This window comes from Dasypus novemcinctus, chromosome 13 (genome assembly GCF_030445035.2).
Source record: "Dasypus novemcinctus isolate mDasNov1 chromosome 13, mDasNov1.1.hap2, whole genome shotgun sequence".
Lineage (NCBI taxonomy): Eukaryota > Metazoa > Chordata > Mammalia > Cingulata > Dasypodidae > Dasypus > Dasypus novemcinctus.
In genome coordinates, this window is record NC_080685.1 from 52,907,427 (window position 1) to 52,925,508 (window position 18,082).

Here is an 18,082-nt window from a genome sequence, read left to right on the forward strand (position 1 = left end):
CTGAATCATTGGAGCTCAATAACAAGGAAATGAACTTTGAAGACCTGGAAAACCTGTGGCTTGGAGAGGTAGAAACACTGCTGCAGAAGGAAATTGAAAGGGACTTGGCTGCAAGCATTTTCCATAACTTTAATGGTATGAAACTCTCTGTTTTTGGGTTACAACATCCCCTTGTTTATGGATGGGGTAATTTTTGTCATTTTCGAGAGGTTTAACAGTGGGAAGGTACTAGGTAAGACTGGGAAATTCTCAATCTGACCATTTTAGATACAGTATTAAATATATTAATTGTATTTCTAGAGAGCATATTTGGTGCATTGCCAATTGTGAGAAAGTGATGTCCATGTATTTAAAATTTTTAGGGTACACTTTTCAAAGTGTTTCATTGGTGGTAGAATTCATTGTATAAGAAGAAATATATGACAATTGTTAAATCTTATGAGAATTTTTTTTTTTTTTAAGATTTGTTTTTATTATTTATTTATTTCTCCCCACCCTCTCCTTGTTTGCACTTGCTGTGTCCTATGTCTTTAAGAGGCACTGGGAACTTAATCTGGGACCTCTAGTGTGGGAGGAAGGCACCTAATTGCTCGAGCCACCTCTGTTCCCTGCCCTGTTGTGTCTTCCATGTTTTTCTTCTTGTGTCTCTTTTTATCAGCTTGCCGTGCCTGCCCATCATTCTAGTTCGCTGTCCTCTTTAGGAGGCACTGGGAACTGAACTGCAGACCTCCCATGTGGTAGGCAGGAGCTCAGTCTCCCGAGCCACGTCTGCTTCCTGATAGATCATTTCTGAATGAAGAATAGTATATAGAGTTTGTGCCAGGCACTGTACTAGTCATTTACTTGATACTCATAACATCCTAGTGGCATAGGTAGTGTTTATTTAGACTAGTGAATTTATACTCCTTCTTGTATGGGTCAGTCCTATTTTGTGCCTGTAGCTTATTATTATTAGCATTCCCTTTTAATCTTATTAGCATTCCCTTTTAATCTCAAAAATATTCTAGTTTGGATGATAAATTTTATGGTCACTTTTTTGTTTATCCCAAGGCAAAGGGAATAGTTGATAGAACTGGGTTTCAAATTGAAGAGTCTTATCTCTGAAGACCATGTAATTCTTAGTAATACTTTTCTGTTGCTTGAATATTATTTAAAAAAAAAAACCTGTGGGTTTTGTCTTTCAATTCTGTTTTATAAAGGGATTTGTCAGCTACGTATCTTGCATTCTAGCCACCTTGTCTGTTTTACCAATGTCTTTTATACAAGATGTGCAATATCTTCCTCTTTCTCCTAAAAAAAATAATTATGTTTTAATTAATTTGAAGTCTATTAGTTATAGTTACTGGTTATCTTATTTTCTGGTTTGCAGAAGTTCTTTGTTCTCTGGTTAAGGGAGAACTTTAGTCCTTAGTAATTGAGTCTTCTTTGATGGGCACAGGGAGGTAGTACATATGGCTCAGAAACAGTGACATTTTTGTTGTTGCTTAATAGTTTTGTACAGCACTGATGCTAATTGCTTTACTTTTTTTTTTTTTTTCAGAGTCCCTGTATGAGACCTGAAGAAGTTTGTCAATGAAAGGCAGGAAGCCATCCTCAAGCAGGGGTAGCAGCATGGCTGCTATATCCAGCTGCCACTGTGATACTTTCATTTCACCAAAAGACTCCACGCAGTAGACACCAGCAGTGGTAGAAGAGAAGGCCAGTGAGGGTGATGGCTCTGTTAAATACCTGTGTCCTAAGGATTAGGTGTTCCATCAGAAGAGTTAGGACACGTTTGGCTTGTTAACCTGGATATTATTCTGTAGGACTCTACCGGAGTGGATCTCGATTATCTGTGGGAAGAGTTGGTGAATCCAGAAGCATCTTGATGCCAGGGAGAAAGATGTGCTAGGTTTCTACTGAAGAATTCCAGACAATGCAGAATATCTGAAAGCTTTGTAAAAACAGCCGTGGAGACATCTAATTTCTGTTGCATCTTTGTGGATATAATATGCAAAACTGTTTTTAAACATACTATAAAAGGCTTAATTGACTATAAGACTTTTATTTCTACTAGCCAGTGTAATTGTTCTTTTTCAAAACACATTTAGATGTTTGTTGTTTTAACATACATGTCATCGTTATTTACCTCTCCCAGGGTTGTATTTTAGAAGCACCCTTGTTCTTATCTGGTATTAAAGGCCTTTAGAGGTATTTCATGATAAATATCAATGGTATCATTGGGAAGCACTTTATTCTTAATGTACTGGTTTCTCTTTGGGTTGCTGATAAGCTACTATATAATATAGAACTAAACCTTATCCCAATTGCGTAGAAAAATACTATTTTTACACTTTTTTTTAAATTGGGAAGGTAGTTTAGCCAATTGGCTTGCTTTTGGAAGGCAGTTTAGAAGTTATTTCATTAGTATTTTCCTTAAATACATTGATTTTTATAAATAAAAACATTCTTAGATAACATCTCTCTAATTTTAGTTCCTTTCAATGAGTAATGTATTTGAGCAAATTGTTCTAAAAATTTTAACACATACTTTTTAGGGTGTCTTTCATGGAATGATTTTTCTACATATATTTCTTGGGTGAACTTTTTTGACATGATGTTTCTGGAAGAGTGGGTTCTCTTTCATCAACATTGATGAAAAGGCTTTATCTTGGAAAAACTAGCTATGATATTTAAGTTAACTAAATACCTTTGGTATTTAATAGCATGTTCTTAAACTGTTAAAACGTAATAAATATTTGAAATTTGGAAAATACTGAAATAAAGAAGAAAATAAAAGTTACTTTTTAAAAATTCCACCACAGTTAAGATTTTGGTTTTTATCCTGTGGGACATTTACAGGTATCTTCTTACCCCCACTCCAAAAAAAAATAAAGCCAAATATATAGTTTATGTTTATTTAGTGCTTTCTATAGGAACTGCTTTCTGGGGTGAAAATTGTGCTATATTATTTGTCAATAAACCTTTACTTTCTTCAAAGAAAGTTGTCATTCTAAATTTTTTTTTTTAGTAGTGTGACAGTTATAAAAATGTTTCCTAAGGTATATTTTTTTTTTGTTTTTTTTGTTTTTATTCGGGAGGCCCTAGGACTGTAGGAAAACTTGCCCAGAGTCCCTTTGTGTTTTGTTTTGTTTTTTTAAAATTTTCTTTATCCCCCCCCCCCCCCCCCGCCTTGCGGCTTGCTTGCTCTTTGCTCTCTGTCCATTCACTGCTGTGTTCTTTTGTGTCTGCTTGTCTCCCTTTGTTGTGTCATCTTGCTGCGCCAGCTCTCTGTGGGCGTGGGCCATCAGCTCTTCGTGGGTGCTTGTTGTCAGCTCACCACAGGTGCGGGCCAGCTTGCCTTCACAAGGAGGCCCTGGGACGCGAACCCTGGGTCTCCCATTTGGTAGACAGGAGCCCAATCGATTGAGCCACAGCCAGTCAGGTGTATGTTTTCAATATTATTTTCTTGATGTTTTTGGTTACCTGAACATATTCCAAGAATTATAGACATTGATAATCATTGTTTCTTAAGCTACTCTACCTTAAAAATCCTTGGATCACCATTTCAATTTATTCACAGACTCTAGAATTCACAAATGATTTCAAACTTCTTGGTGGAAATAGCAACTTATAAGACATGGGCAGTGTTACATGTGGTTTGAGTGCTGCTAAGGAAGTAACTCAATACACTATGTGTCTTTCCTCCAAAAAAGGAAACAGTAGAGTCTAATTGTTTTCCATCATTTTCCATTACTCTGGCTCAGCTCCATATACTTAACCTTTTAAGAAATTCCTGAGTTTTGCCATCTTCTTTAGAATTTGCCAAGTTCTTTAACTTTTTTTCATGTGACCTTCTGATGTGGCAGGCTTGCTAATCAACTCTGCTACAAAGACACATGAAAATGAAAGAATTAGAAAAGAGATGGGGCAGGGAAAAAATACATGTAGTTGAGTTAACTCTACTAATGTATCAAAAGTTATGTACAGATAATTTTCCTATTTTCACACGTAATGAATTGTTAAAAATATACTGAAGCTGATTGTGTAAAAAGTAAATAATAGATGTCACATTTCATTTGGGGGTAGGACCTGGGGAGTACTGAGAGAACTAAAAGTAGTTTAAAGTCCCTATTTTGCACGGTAGGCATAATCTTCAATGGCACATTTCTAGCTTTTTTTTTTGACTGGGAATTAAACTTGGGACCTCACATGAGAAGCTGGTGCTCAACCACTGAACCACACTGCTCCCCTGAGTTGGATTTTTTTGTTTTGCTTTTTTTTTCTTTTTGGTGGTGGTGGCAGTTGTTTTTAGGAGGTGTCAGGAACTGAACCTGGGACTTCTCATGTGGGAAGCAGGTACTCAACTGCTTGAACCACATCTGCTCCCTCTAGCATATTTTCCAATTCTGTTTTTCTCCACAACACTTAAATGAAGGCAGTAGATTTCTGCTTTGGGCTTACCTAATGATTCTCTCTCGTCCACTCTAATCATATTTACCATACATGTGCTAGAATGTAAGTTCACGTGCACTGCTTTATTCCCAGCATCTAGAATAATACTTAGTATGCAGAAGGTGCTCAGAAGATATTTGTTGAATGATTGAGTGAATTTATTACACTCCTAATTGTATAACATTTGAAGTCTGTAATTCTTATAAATATCAATCCTTTGCTGTTTTTGTTGTTTTTACTCATTTATTAAGGTAATAATGAGAAAACAAGTAAAATATTTAAAATATTTTTCATTGTGATACAAATATGCTGCTATTGCTGAAGCTGAACTTTATGTTGGCAGGCAACATTCCTCTGTAATGGTTAAAAATTTAAATAATGTAATTTGGCATAGGAAAGGCAATTCAGGGTAATTCACTGATTAATGAATGTAAGTATGGCTATTGAAAATTTGAGGACCACTTATTTTTTAAAGTGATGGGCTGTATGTGTACAGAAAAAAGGTTTATGCCAAAATATAGGAATGTAGGAAAAATAGAAAAATGAGGGAAGCCCCCACACTTTAGCATAATCTTTTGCTGGGAATGCTCACATTTGAAGCAAATTGCAAAATGTTACAGTCCTAGAGTAATACAGTTCAATGAATAAAAGATTTTTATTATCTAAAGTGAAGGATTTGCTAAAACGCAGAACAGTCCCCGTATTTCTACTTGTATTGTGAGGTATTAAAAATAAGTCCTCCATTTAACCCTCCTCATTTCATCTTCTTTTCATTGTTTAACCTGTGGGTCGACTGAGATTTGGAGTGTATTATGTTCCAACCTCACAAATTTGAGATGGTATGACACTGCTTTGAGAATCAATGAAGGGAATAACTCCTGCAAGAGTATGGGATTTAGAATACCTCTACATTTTAGGGGAAGAATATTAGTGATAAATATATGTATATGAAATATTGTCACTAAGATAGCATAATACTAATAGAATAGCTAAGACTTTCAACATTCATTTTGGGAATCTAGCAACAAGTTTACATTTCATCAATATTGAATAACCACTGGAGGCCCTTTAAATCATATTACCATATTTGCTTATTGCTAAAACCGGTATTTGCTTTATTATATGGCTCAGTATCTAGTCATCTGGAGCTTCAGGAAGTGAAAAGAGAAGTTGAGAACTAAAGCCTTGTTTGTGTATGTTCATTGAAATTTAAATGCCGGCATCATTTGAGTAATTATCTTAGGAGTCATTAATTGTAGATATTCCATCATATATTCTGAAGTCTAGAAGCATCTATAAATAAATATAGCTGCTTTTGTTAAACTGAAATTAGTTCAACGTCTTTATTAAACTGTGTTTAAATGCCAGAGTTGAAAGAAGCAAAAGGCAAGGATATTTTTGAAAGTTGATTTTTTTTTTTACTTTTTTTTAAAATTTTTTTTAAGTAAAAGAAAATGACCTCTCAGTGAAGCTATCATTCCTCAAGATGAATACATTTGGACTTGTTTATATTCCCTATTCAGGCACATATACATACAATTTATTGAGCTTGAATCTCTTCTTTCTTTACCATTCTATATGAATAAATCATTAATAGTAGGAAACCCGCTCAATATGATGTTAGCAGTCTCCTAAAAAGCCCTTAACTGAGAATTCTAGTTCTAATTCAGTCACTTCATAGCTATGTGATTTTTGAGAAGTTTTGAGGCCCACTTTATTCATCTGTAAAAATTATTGCAAATACCTGCTAGTCTGCTTTGTAAGGTTTCTTTTGAGGATCAAATGAGATAATTTATATAAATGGAGTTTGCAAACTAAAATGCTATATAGATATAAGGAATCATTATTGATTTTAGCAATAAATAACATTTAAGACCCATATGAAAGGATTAACCCATTCCTTGTATCTGGCACAGAAAAGACTGGCTATTGGTGTTCAAGGGAGAAATAGCCATAACAATAACATATTATTTGCTCTACAGAATAAATTTTTCATGACAAATGATATGCATGCTTATACCTAATTAATAACTATCTAGAAAGGCATTTTCTTTGAAGGGAATCCTGTCTTTTCATTAAATATCATCCAAGAAATATTTTCAGAGAAAACTTTCAATAATAATGAAGTGAGCCCCTCTGGTACTGATGGTGTAAGCTTCTGACCAGACCTCTGGTGTGTTTTTATGATAGAAGAGGCTCTGGATCCCTGCTGTAGATGTGAACTTACTGTCTTTTCTGGGTGGTTATCCACCTACTTTCAGTCTTAGGATGCTCATATCCTTAGTTCCAGCTCCTAAATCTTAGTTCTTTTCTGGTCTCTGGTGTTTAAAAAATGTAGTAGTATTAGACTTGGTGGTACTTACCTACTGAACTTTAAAAACAGACCTCAGATTTGAACTGAAGTTTCTGTGAAATGAAGTGATGTCCTGCTACTGATGTCATAAGGAAAAAATTCTGTTAAACTAATTTACCTTTTGAAGGATACTTTTAATATTTCCCTTTTTGGACTTCACACTGCTTGTACTCTCTAGGCTATAATAATGTGGTTAGGATGATCCAAATTTTACTCTGCACCCTCAAGAGTATGTGTGTATGCTTGTATGCTTAGCTACATCTTTCTAATGCCTAAGTTATGAAAATTATGTCCCATGCAAGACCTAAACAATTGAGAGATGCCTAGAATATATTTATTTTATCCTCTAAAGAAATTGTGGCAGTAGGAAATTATAGATTCAAGAATTAGGAGAGAGAGGTATTGGAATGCAGAAATTGCCTAATGGTATTTCTGTTTTTATTCTTTTAGGTAAGCAGAATTTTGTATAGTTTTTGTACAGCCTTCAAACGTTCTTCCAGACAAGTGTCTGATGTTAAAGACTCAGTTATTCCAACTCCTGACAGTGATATATTTACCTTTGGTGTCTCCTTGGAGGTAAAAGAAGATGATGGAAAAGGAAACTTTAGGTGAGATTGTTTGGGAAGAGTAAAAATTAACATTAGGCTTGAAATATAAAATTGGCTAAGATAAAGGTTCTAGAAAATATATAATGCTGACATAAAGATTTAAACTGATAAATATTTGGTTGAGAATGAATATGATTCATTTTCTGCTTCTTGTACCTTTTGATATTTACACGATTTTCTTAATGATTCTAAAAATAATTATATTTATTGTAGAAAATTGTTAAAACTATAAAAGTAAAATAAAAGCTATAATCTTAACAGCCTCAGTCTCTTCTAATATTTTGATTTTTTTTTTAATTTCTAGGGGCATTTTTACACAATTGTAAATATAGTTTTTCTTCCCACTCTTAACATTGAGTTTCTTCTTTAAAATGTTCTTAATAAAAATTAATTTTAATGAATGCTAGTAGTATATTGTCTGGTTTGTCCATTGGTTAACTATTTCAAATCCTTCTTTTGTACATTTGGAATGTTCTTCTCCAATTCAAAAATAGGCAGATAATAGGAAACAGTTACACTCTTTAATGAATGCCTGTGTGCCTTAATTGTACCTATAATTCTAACAGTAATTCTTAGGTGGGTATTTTATTTGTATTTTACAGATATTGGATTTAAGTCTTAGGTCAGATAACATGCTTAAGGCATTCTTTTTCCCTTCTCAACTCATTTTAGACATTTCTTGTTTTAATGATTGAATTTATAAGACTTTTTGTCAGAATTGTCATTCTGGCTGAGGCTAGAATTTAACTTGATCCTTATCTGTATCTCTTTGTCTATCTTTTATTTCTATTTACTTGGATATGCCATACTCATTTGAAATCTGGAAGTCTAAAAGCAAGATCTTTCTTCCCATTTGCCTTTTTTTTTTTAAGGCGGTACCAGAGATCAAACCCAGGACCTTGAACATGAAAAGCACCTGCTCAACCACTGAGCTACATCCACCCCCCTCCCATTTGCTTTTGCACTGTTGCACTGTGTTAAAGGCACCCATGGCTATCCACTCAGCTAAGCCAGAAATGTGCATTTGTTAAAAATTAATTAAATACACCCCATCCCCAATTCTGTTAAATTTAAAAACTGAAATTTGAACTTGTATCATGTAATGCTTTAAATCTTATTTTTCAGTTTGGTTTGAGAGAAAATTTAAGAGTCTTGAAAAACCATTTTTAAAAATTAATAACAGCTGTTTAGCTGACTATAAAACTTATAGTATGTGGCAAGAAGAGAGTTTAGTATATCTTAAGAATAAGGGTGTTGTTGCTTAAATACTGTTTAGTTCTAACCTTGACATGGGTTATCACTTTATTGTATTAATTGCTAAATTGGTAATTCCTGTTCTTTTTCTCATATTTCAGTCCTGTGCCTAAGGATAGAGATAAATTTTATTTCAAATTAAAACAAGGAATAGAGAAGAAGGTTGTGATTACAGTGCAGCAGCTTTCTAATAAAGAATTAGCTATTGAAAGGTAAGCACCTTACTCTTAAATGTTACCAGAAACTTGTATTAACATTGCTAGTGGGTTTCAAGAAATATATATTGAATCTTAACTGTATTAGTCACTGAGCTTTCACCATCCTTCAGCTTCTCTGTTTTAAAATAAGAGAATAATAATGCTTTCTCTACTTAAATAAGCTAGATGTAACTGGTTCATTGAAAATCTCAATTAATGGGGGAAATAAACTCATGAAGTAGTTTTAGTTTTTCAGTAATAATACCTCAACCCTGTTTGGTCACGTCCTTCTATGCTGTTGTCTCTTTACGGAAATACAAGGCAAATACTTAAATGTATTATCATTTTTGGTTATTTAAAATCCCATCTAATTACTGGAATCTCAGGTGATTTAAAAGATACATGCATGTATCGTACACATATATGTATATGATATTACATATCAGATTTTTTAACAAGTTCTAGGACAGAGATACCATAAACAAAGTCAATGTACAAATGGTGGTTCTGGAAAAAATTTGTAATGGAGATGACAGGTGAAATTATACAGGTGAATTAAGGCATTTTTTTCCCTTCTCAACTCATACACAGAGTTTGTTTAATATACCAAGAAAAAAATGACAAGAATATGAATAGACAAATCACAGTAAAGCTATTCAGATGGCTAACGTGTAAAGATGTTCCAATTCATAAATAGAAATGCAAATTGATAACAATAAGATATCAGAGTGTTCAAAATAATATAAATTGCTGGTGGAGATGTGGGGAAAACAGTGTTCTCATATTGTTCATGGAAATATGAAATGTAATACCCTTTTTGAAAACCAATCTGACAACATCTATAAAGATTCAAAAATACCTATAATTAGACATATCAGTACTCTTCTGGAGAATCTATCGTATTGGAAATAAATGTACCACTATTTAGGGACATGTTTTTAAGAATTATAGCACTGTTTTTGTGACCAGAAATTGGAAGCAAAATTAATGCCTATCCATAGAGAAATATTTGAATAATTTATGGAATATAATGGAAACATTAAGAATAATGTATTAAAATTCTATCAGATTGGGGAGCAGATGTATCTTAGTGGTTGAATGCCTGCTTCTCATGTATGAGTTCCTAAGTTCAATCCCCAGTACCTCCTTTAAAAAAAATTTTTTTTCCAGCAGATGACTTGAAGTGACTTCTGTGAGGTATTGTTGAATGAAAAAAAAAATGTAGAAAAGTGTATGTGATGTGTTTTTATGTCAAGTAGGGACATGAAAACAAAAAGTCTGTGTGTGCGTGTTTGTGTGTTTAGGGTTATTTATATCATTACACAGAAAACATGAATGGATACAAATATTTCATATATGTTCTTGCAGAAGGAAAGAAAAAGCATATTTATGATGACATGTGTAAAGCTATATATTTGTGTGGGTATATGGTAAAATATATAAATTAACTTAAAAGATCTATAAAAGATTAACAAAAAGTTTTCCAAGTTTAATATTACAATCTTATTTTCTCTCCTCTCACCAATACCAGTAAGGCTTGGACTCAAGGGCTGGGAGGGGGTGAAGTATGGTCTGATCTTTCACTCCTCCTTGTCCTCCTCCACCAACTTTGGAGAGGCCTAGAGTATCCTCTGATATTCCTTCTCCCCATTCAGACATGGATGTGGGTTAGTAGAGATACAAGAGTGGTCTTACGTAAATGGCTGTCTGTTGACACTCTCTCTGGCTTAATCTGGTTTGTTCTGCTGCTGGTGTGCTGCTCTTGCTTTTCCCCCTAATCTCAGTGTTGCTCATGCCTAGGTCCTCTTCTGTGCTCTCCAGGTACTGTGGGAAACTTGTTGGAGGTCACCTCCTCCATTCTTCCCAGCCATATTACTTGCTTCTGCTTGGCATTCTAGTATAGTTTGCTCTTGCAAGTCACCAAAGTGCATGTCTCTTCATGTTCACATGTATCCCCAAATTTAAGGGATTGGAATCTCTAATGTTTCATTCCTCCACCATTTACATTTCTTTGAGAGCATACATGCTAGGGAATAAAATTGCTGGTCTCTCCTCTTTTGCAGGGCTCCCTAATCTCTAGGTGTGGTTATCTCAAAGCATCTTTTCCCTTGGCTTCAAGGAGTGGGAGAAATTGGTGATGGTCAAGAGAAAGAAAAACCTCTTCACTATGAGTGCTATATGCTTTTGACTACTCTCTCTCTCTCCTCCCCTTTGTCTAAACTGGGATCAGGGGAGGCAGTTGAAGTGCTGACTAATGGTATCATGGCCACCTATGCCTCTGTTAAATCTGGCAGGTGTCTGATCCTCAATTGTCTGCAGTTTTCTTTAGAATGTTGAGTAGCTTCAGTTTGTTTTCACCTTTGAATCCTGCTGCCAGTATCCAGGTAACAGAAGAAATTCGTTTAGTATCTTTAATTGTTTGCTAAGTTTGGCCATATATAGAAATCATATCCATTTTAAGATGCATGTGTTTTTGTATTTAACATCTCTGAAATTGGGATAATTTACAGTTGGTGGCATCTTATAATTATAGCTGTCACTTTTTTCTTTAGTGATATAAAAAATAACGATGAGTCTTAAAATTCATTAGTTCTTAGAGTTGATGAAAATAACTAAAGATAAAAGGTACTGTTGATATTAAATATTTAGTCCTAAAAGAACAATGATTAGATTTTATATATGGTGACATTTAAAAATCTCTTAGCATTAAATATAGCAATTTTTGAAACTTATTTGGAAATAATTTCAAACCTAGAGAAAAGTTGTTAACATAAAGCTAGTTTAGAGAAACATCTGTACACTCAGATTCACTTATTGGTAACTTTTTACCCCACTTGCTTTGTACCCACTTTTTCAAACCCTTCCTCCTACCCTCAACTTGTTTTTCCAAACCATTTAAGAGTATGTGGCTCTTTACCCCAAGTACTTCAATGTGTATGTCTTAAGAATAGGGATATTTTCTTATGTAACTACAGTAAAGTTATCAACTTCAGTACATTTAGCATTCATGCAGTGTTTTTATATGACCTATCATTTGTCTTCAGTTTTGTCAGTTCATCTGATGACATTCTTTTTCTCTCCCCAGTTCAGAATTTATTATAGGGTCTGATAGTACATTTAGTAGTCATATCTCATTAGCTTCCTTTAATTTGGAACATTTCCATAGCCTTTCTTTGTCTCTTATAACATGGACATTTTTGAAGAATACATTTCTTCCCCTCATTTTGGGTTTACTTAATAGTTCCTCATGATTAGATTCAGATTTATACATTGCTGTATAGGTGATGTTTCCTTCACAGGGTATTACATCTGAAGGCACGCAATATCCATTTGTCCCTCACAGTGATGTTAATTTTAAGTACCCAATGAAGATACCTGATTATTACACCGTAAAATTACTGTTTTTTTCCCCTTGAAATCAGTAAGCAGTTTTCGGGTAGACACTCTTAAGACCATGAAAATATACTACTTCTCCTCAACATCCCTTTGATTTAGCATTCACTGATGATTCTTGCCTGATCCTATCTTTACTATGATGATTGCAAAATGATAATTTTCCAACTTCTTACCTCTACATTTACAAGTCAGCCTCAGTATTCTGCTACAAGCGACCACTCTCCTTTCTCTTCCTTTTATTTATTATTGGTATAGACTGCCACATTTCTCTTTTTTACAACGGTTTATAATTACTTAATTATGTTGGATTCCAAATTGTGCTGGAATTGTCTAGTAGGATCTCTTTCAAGCTTGTGTCCTTATGATATGCCTTCCTCATTTATTTTTTATTTTACTTTTTAATTTTTAGGAGGTACTGGGGAATGAATCTAGGACCTTGTACGTGGAAAGCAGGCACTAAACCACTGAGCTATATTCTGCTCCCCAATGAGAGTTGCTTTTTTTTTTTTTTTAAATGAGGTACTGGGGATCGAACCCAGAACCTTGTACATAGGAAGCTGGTGCTTAACTACTTGAGCTATATCTGCTCCCCCATTATTTTTTTTTAGTACTTCCTTACTTTCTGGTAATACAAAATGCAGTTTCATTGAACAAGTATGTAGTAATACAGGCAAAGAAGTATTAGGTAACTCCGTTGAGTTGGGTAATTTATCTTTTAGTGAATATTATTTTAAGATCTTGGAGTTTTATGATTAAATGGTATATTATGTCTATGTTATGCCTGAATGTAACGCAGTCCTCCCTTTCCCAATGAGAAACTTCTAATTTGAATATAGAAACTTTAATGGGTATAGATGAAATAGTTGAATGCCTGATTTTCTTTAAGTTGCTTAAACATTGACACTTATATTTTAAGTATATTACACAAAATAATAACTTATAAATGTTGCTTTTGGCAACTTAAGTTACTTTTTGAATAATCTTGAGGCATTTTTGCAGAGTATATTACCTCAACTCCTGCTTAAGAATTTTGAGATAAAACACTTTTTGCATCAGATGTACTGGTTTAAAATTTACCTAAGACATGCATATCCATTTGTATAACTTTAGGGCAGTTGTTTTAAAAATTCATCCCATGCATAACCATTTACCGTATTGCTTTTTATTTATTTATTTTAAAGATTTATTTTATTTATTTATACCCCCCCCCTTACTGCTTGCTTGCTGTCTGCTCTCTGCATCCATTCGCTACACATTCTTCTGTGTCTGCTTGTCTCCCTTTGTTGTGTCATCTTGGTGTTCCAGCTCTCCATGGGCACGGGCCGTCAGCTGTCCATGGGTGCCGGCCAGCTTGCCTTCACAAGGAGACCCTGGGAAGCGAACCGAGGGCCTCCCATATGGTAGACGGGAGCCCAATCCGTTGAGCCACATCTGCTTCCCTGCTTTTTATTTTAATATAGCTAATCTTGTTGATGATAGTATCTGACACTTGCACCTGTGGGTTCATAGAACAGTGTAATTACATTTTTAATTTTTTTAGAAGGGATTGGGACTTGAACCTGAGACCTCCTCCTACATGTGAAGCAGACATTTCACCACTCAGCTACACCCTCTATGCCAGCAATAATTACTTTTTTCCCCCAGCAATTACTTGATATTTATTGTTTCTTTCCTTCCTTTTTTTAAAAAAAGATTTATTTTTTATTTATTTTTCTCCCCTCCCCCACCCCCCACCCCCAGTTGTCTACTCTCTGTGTCCATTCCCTGTGTGTTTTTCTGTGTCCGCTTATATTCATGTCAGTGGCACTGGGAATCTGTGTCTCTTTTTTTTTGCGTCATCTTGCTGCATCACCTCTCTGTGTGTGTGGCCCCACTCCTGGGCAGGCTGCACTTTTTTCACGCAGGGCGGTTCTCCATTCGGGGCGCCCTCCTTGTGTGTGGGGCTCCCCTACACGCGGAAGGAACGCCGCTGCGTGGCAGGGCACTCCTTGTGCGCATCAACACTGTGCACGGGCCAGCTTCACCACACGGGTCAGGAGGCCCTGGGTTTGAACCTTGAATCTCCCATGTGGTAGACGGATGCTCTATCCATTGAGTCAAATCCACTTCCCTCTTTCCTTTCTTTTTAACTCATTCTGTCACATGACCTGTATAATTATCCAAACTAGAATTGAATGAGATTGTTTCAGGCTAATAGGTCTTTACCAAACAATACTGTTCAGCATAGTAGACCAGATTTCCTGTAAAACGAGACGTTCTGTAATTATTCAGGTTTATTTATTTTTTTTGAAAAAGAAACCCTTGTCTTTTAAATTGGTTAGATTTGGTACTTAACATGTTTAAATCCTTAAGTCTAAATGGTGGAATTTAAGTTAATCCAGCAGATGGCAGTCTTGTCAAAAGAATTCTTAAACACCTTTGAGTCTTTAAAACTGCTGCTGATAAAGTTAATTTGTAAAAAAAAAAGTTAATTTGTAGTATAAAGACAGTAACATGAAAGAAAATTAAGTTATATATTTTACTTTATACTTATTTTTTTTAGTCCACAGCTTTGTATTTATTTTTGCTTAAATTCCTAGTAAATTGCTGTAGTCATATATGGAATTCTAGAAGCTCAAATCACTGACTTCAAGTTGCCTAGATGTTAGATTGGCATATTTATTTTCTTACGTAAATTGATATATCTGTTAAATTTTTTTAGCAACATTGAGAATCAGGTGTTCTAATAATTTCTCTAAAAGGAAATCATTCCTCCTCTTTCTGAATTTGAGAAAAAATTAGTAGGATGATCCATACTCTGAATGTTATTTTAAAAGCTGCTCCATGTGCTTATTCATTTCCACTCTTCCTTTGTGTTTCATTTCAAGGCGTTTAAAGATAACCTTCTTTTAGCTTAAGAAAACGGTATTATTTGTATAAGAATACTTTTCATTGTTCTCTGGTAGTGATTTCAGGTGACAGTTGATAGCTATTGGCATTATCAGGTACTTTGTAGGGTAGATAATTAGAAACTTCAGTAACTTTGGGCTGGAACTTATAATTAGATAGACTTTTCATCATCTTCCATTGCTGGATTTTGTAGCTAATACTCAGTGGTAGGAGGTAGAAGTATTTATGATGTATGTATTAATTATGTAGATAATATAATTACCTTTTCAGCATTATATTTTATATGAGCAATAAATACATAGATTGTTTTGTATAATGTATTTTTTTATAAGTTGATGTCTCAGAGCTCATTAAAACTTTCAAAACATTTTTTGAAATAATTATAGATTCACAGGAAGTTGAAGTTAGTGGAGTTGAAGAGAGGCCCACTTCACCCATTGCTAATATCTTTCATAGCTGTAGGACAATATCAAAATTAGGAAATTACATTGGTATAATTTACAGTCTGTTCTTAGAGTTCTTTTTGAATACTTTCGTAAATATAGTATATTTCTATAATGTACCAATCATTTGTTAATTTATTGGCTTAAGAAATTTGTATTTCTACACTGATTTTTGGGGAATTGGAAGAGAGAGGGTTTTTTTAAACTATATCTGTGCTAGTTAACAATTTATTTCCTCTTGTCTACCCTCTTACCTGGTCTGCATTAAAGAAGCTTTAAATATTTGAGATTGCTATGTGCTTTGTAATAAGCACGGTCCTAAATTTTGTCAGTAGAGGGTGCTAGAGAGGAACTGCAGAAGAAAGCTTTTCTTTCTCGTTTTTGTGTGCTGCAAGTGTTGTTTCTTGCTCGTTATGTGAGGTACGGGGACTTCCAGTGGAGCTCTGCTCAAGCAGTGCATCTAGTTCACGCCTCCTCCACCAGCTCACGGTCTTCCTATGGCCCTCCCAACACGGGCACCGTGTGCCCTAGGCTTTGCTCCAGCCGCCAGTGAGTCAGTTTTGAGACCCCTGATTTCTCCTGCAATCTTCAGGTGCCTGCAACCCCAGAGGGTTGTTTTCTGCTTGCCTGGTGATTGTAATGCAGCTTTGTCTGAGCAATCAAGCCAGGTTTTATTTGTTTGTTTTTGTGTCATCCTTTGGGTTGCAACCATACCTTCCCCAGTGAGGTCTAAATACTAGCCTTAGTAGAGACCACCCCCACTACACTTTCCAAGTTTGTTCTTCCTTGGGTACTCTCCTTCAGCCTTAGGATATTCTTTAGAATTCTCTTTATATCTTTATAATTACTCTCCTATTATAGTTAATATATTTTTTTCATAGTAAACTTTTCCTGTTAATTTTCTGTGTACTCTTTCCTGATTGGACCCTCACTGATAGTATATGATTGAATATACTAATTTAATATCTAATTAAATTCACCAACCCTATAGATTGGGGTTTCTGATATGTTTCTGGGAAACAAAACAAAACAGCACAAAATTGATTATTTTGGATAATTTTTAAACTATAATAATAATGATAATAGTTACTATTTAATGAGTTTCTACTATTTCCCATTTCTGTTCCAGATGTTTAATGCACAGGTTTTTTTTTCATGCCAAAGCCAGTATGAAATGCAAGATAGATTATTGATTATCTTTATCTTTTTTGGGGGAGGAAGTTGGAGAGGGAATTTAAGAATGCTATTTTACCTTGTCAAGAAGCATAACTAACAGGAGGCAACATGAGGATTTGAATCCAGGGTGTCTTGCTGTTCTTTCTAAAGCCTTTCCACTTGACTTGACTGCATTACTTAAGCTTATGGGGTGGGGTGATGGTATTAAGTACTTATAGGATTGGTATAACTATTGTATTTCACTTGTAAACATTATTTAGTTCCTAATATTTTGTCCTTATTTATAACAGCAGCATAAGTTTTCTTTTTTAAAAAAGATCTTTGGTTCATTTGAAGAAAATAGAAAGGAAGCCCTGTATAAAATGTTTTCTTATTTAGTAGAACTTTAAACAATTAAGTTTAATAGGTCTTTCTTACAGGCGAAGTTTTGCATTTGTACTTTATATTAAATTGATTTTTTTCAGTTTTTGGTGCAATATGATAAACTTACTCATCCTTGTTATTCTCATTATTTTTCTGTTATTTGTATGTGTTCTTTAAGATTTCTATAGTAACAAATTATTCCATTCTTTTGATAGCTGATCAAAGGTTTATGTAACCTGATTCAGCTATTATAAATGGAATTGAGCTTCTTTGGAATCTGAATTGTTTCACACCCAGATATTTTTTTGTATTAAAATTATCTTTACTTAAAATACAAATACTAAAACAGGATTGTGCAGAAAAGAATTAAGATAGCAGGCCTGAAACTGCTATCCTTAAAAAGACCTGTTTGAAATGTTGGCCCTTGACTGACTTCTGGAAATTTGGATTTCCCAGAATGGATAGGAGTGGTTCATGGTGCCTAAACTGTATGTCCAAACAATGTGGTTTCCACTGAACACCTGCTTTTCTTCTGGGAGTCTGGAATTTTGGTACATGCTGAGCAGAGGATATCTATGTGACCAGCCTTCAATAAAAGCCTTGGGCCCTGAGTCTTTAGGAACTTCTCTGGTACACAGCATTTCACATGTATTGTTACAACTCATTGCTGGAGGAGTTAAACACACCCACTCTGACTCCGCTGGGAGAGAATTCTTGGAAGCCTGTGCCTGGTTTCCTTTGAACTGTCACCCTATGGACCCTTTTACCTTTGCTGATTTTGCTTTATAGCCTTTCACTGTAAATGTTGAGTCCTTTGAGTCCTCCAAGAAAACCACTGAACCTGTGGTTGGTGTTGGGGACACTTGACACAGTGGCATTTTGTTGTTCCTAGCTTTTCATCCAGGAACCACATTTAAAGTCACTATATTCCTTCTTGGGGTAGGTGCATGCATGTGCATGTAGCTTTTA

The 18,082-nt window shown here is 34.8% G+C and overlaps 1 protein-coding gene across 2 annotated transcripts in view; it reads left to right on the forward strand.

The window, feature by feature from the left end:
• The window catches only part of RABGAP1L (RAB GTPase activating protein 1 like), an 808,684-nt gene that overhangs the window by 115,340 nt on the left and 675,262 nt on the right, over window positions 1-18,082 (forward strand). For both annotated transcript variants that reach the window (XM_058310154.1, XM_071207578.1), the window contains exons 7-8: window positions 7,238-7,395; window positions 8,751-8,861. In XM_058310154.1, coding sequence (XP_058166137.1) covers window positions 7,238-7,395; window positions 8,751-8,861 — 269 coding nt within the window. The remainder of the gene's footprint in view (window positions 1-7,237; window positions 7,396-8,750; window positions 8,862-18,082) is intronic.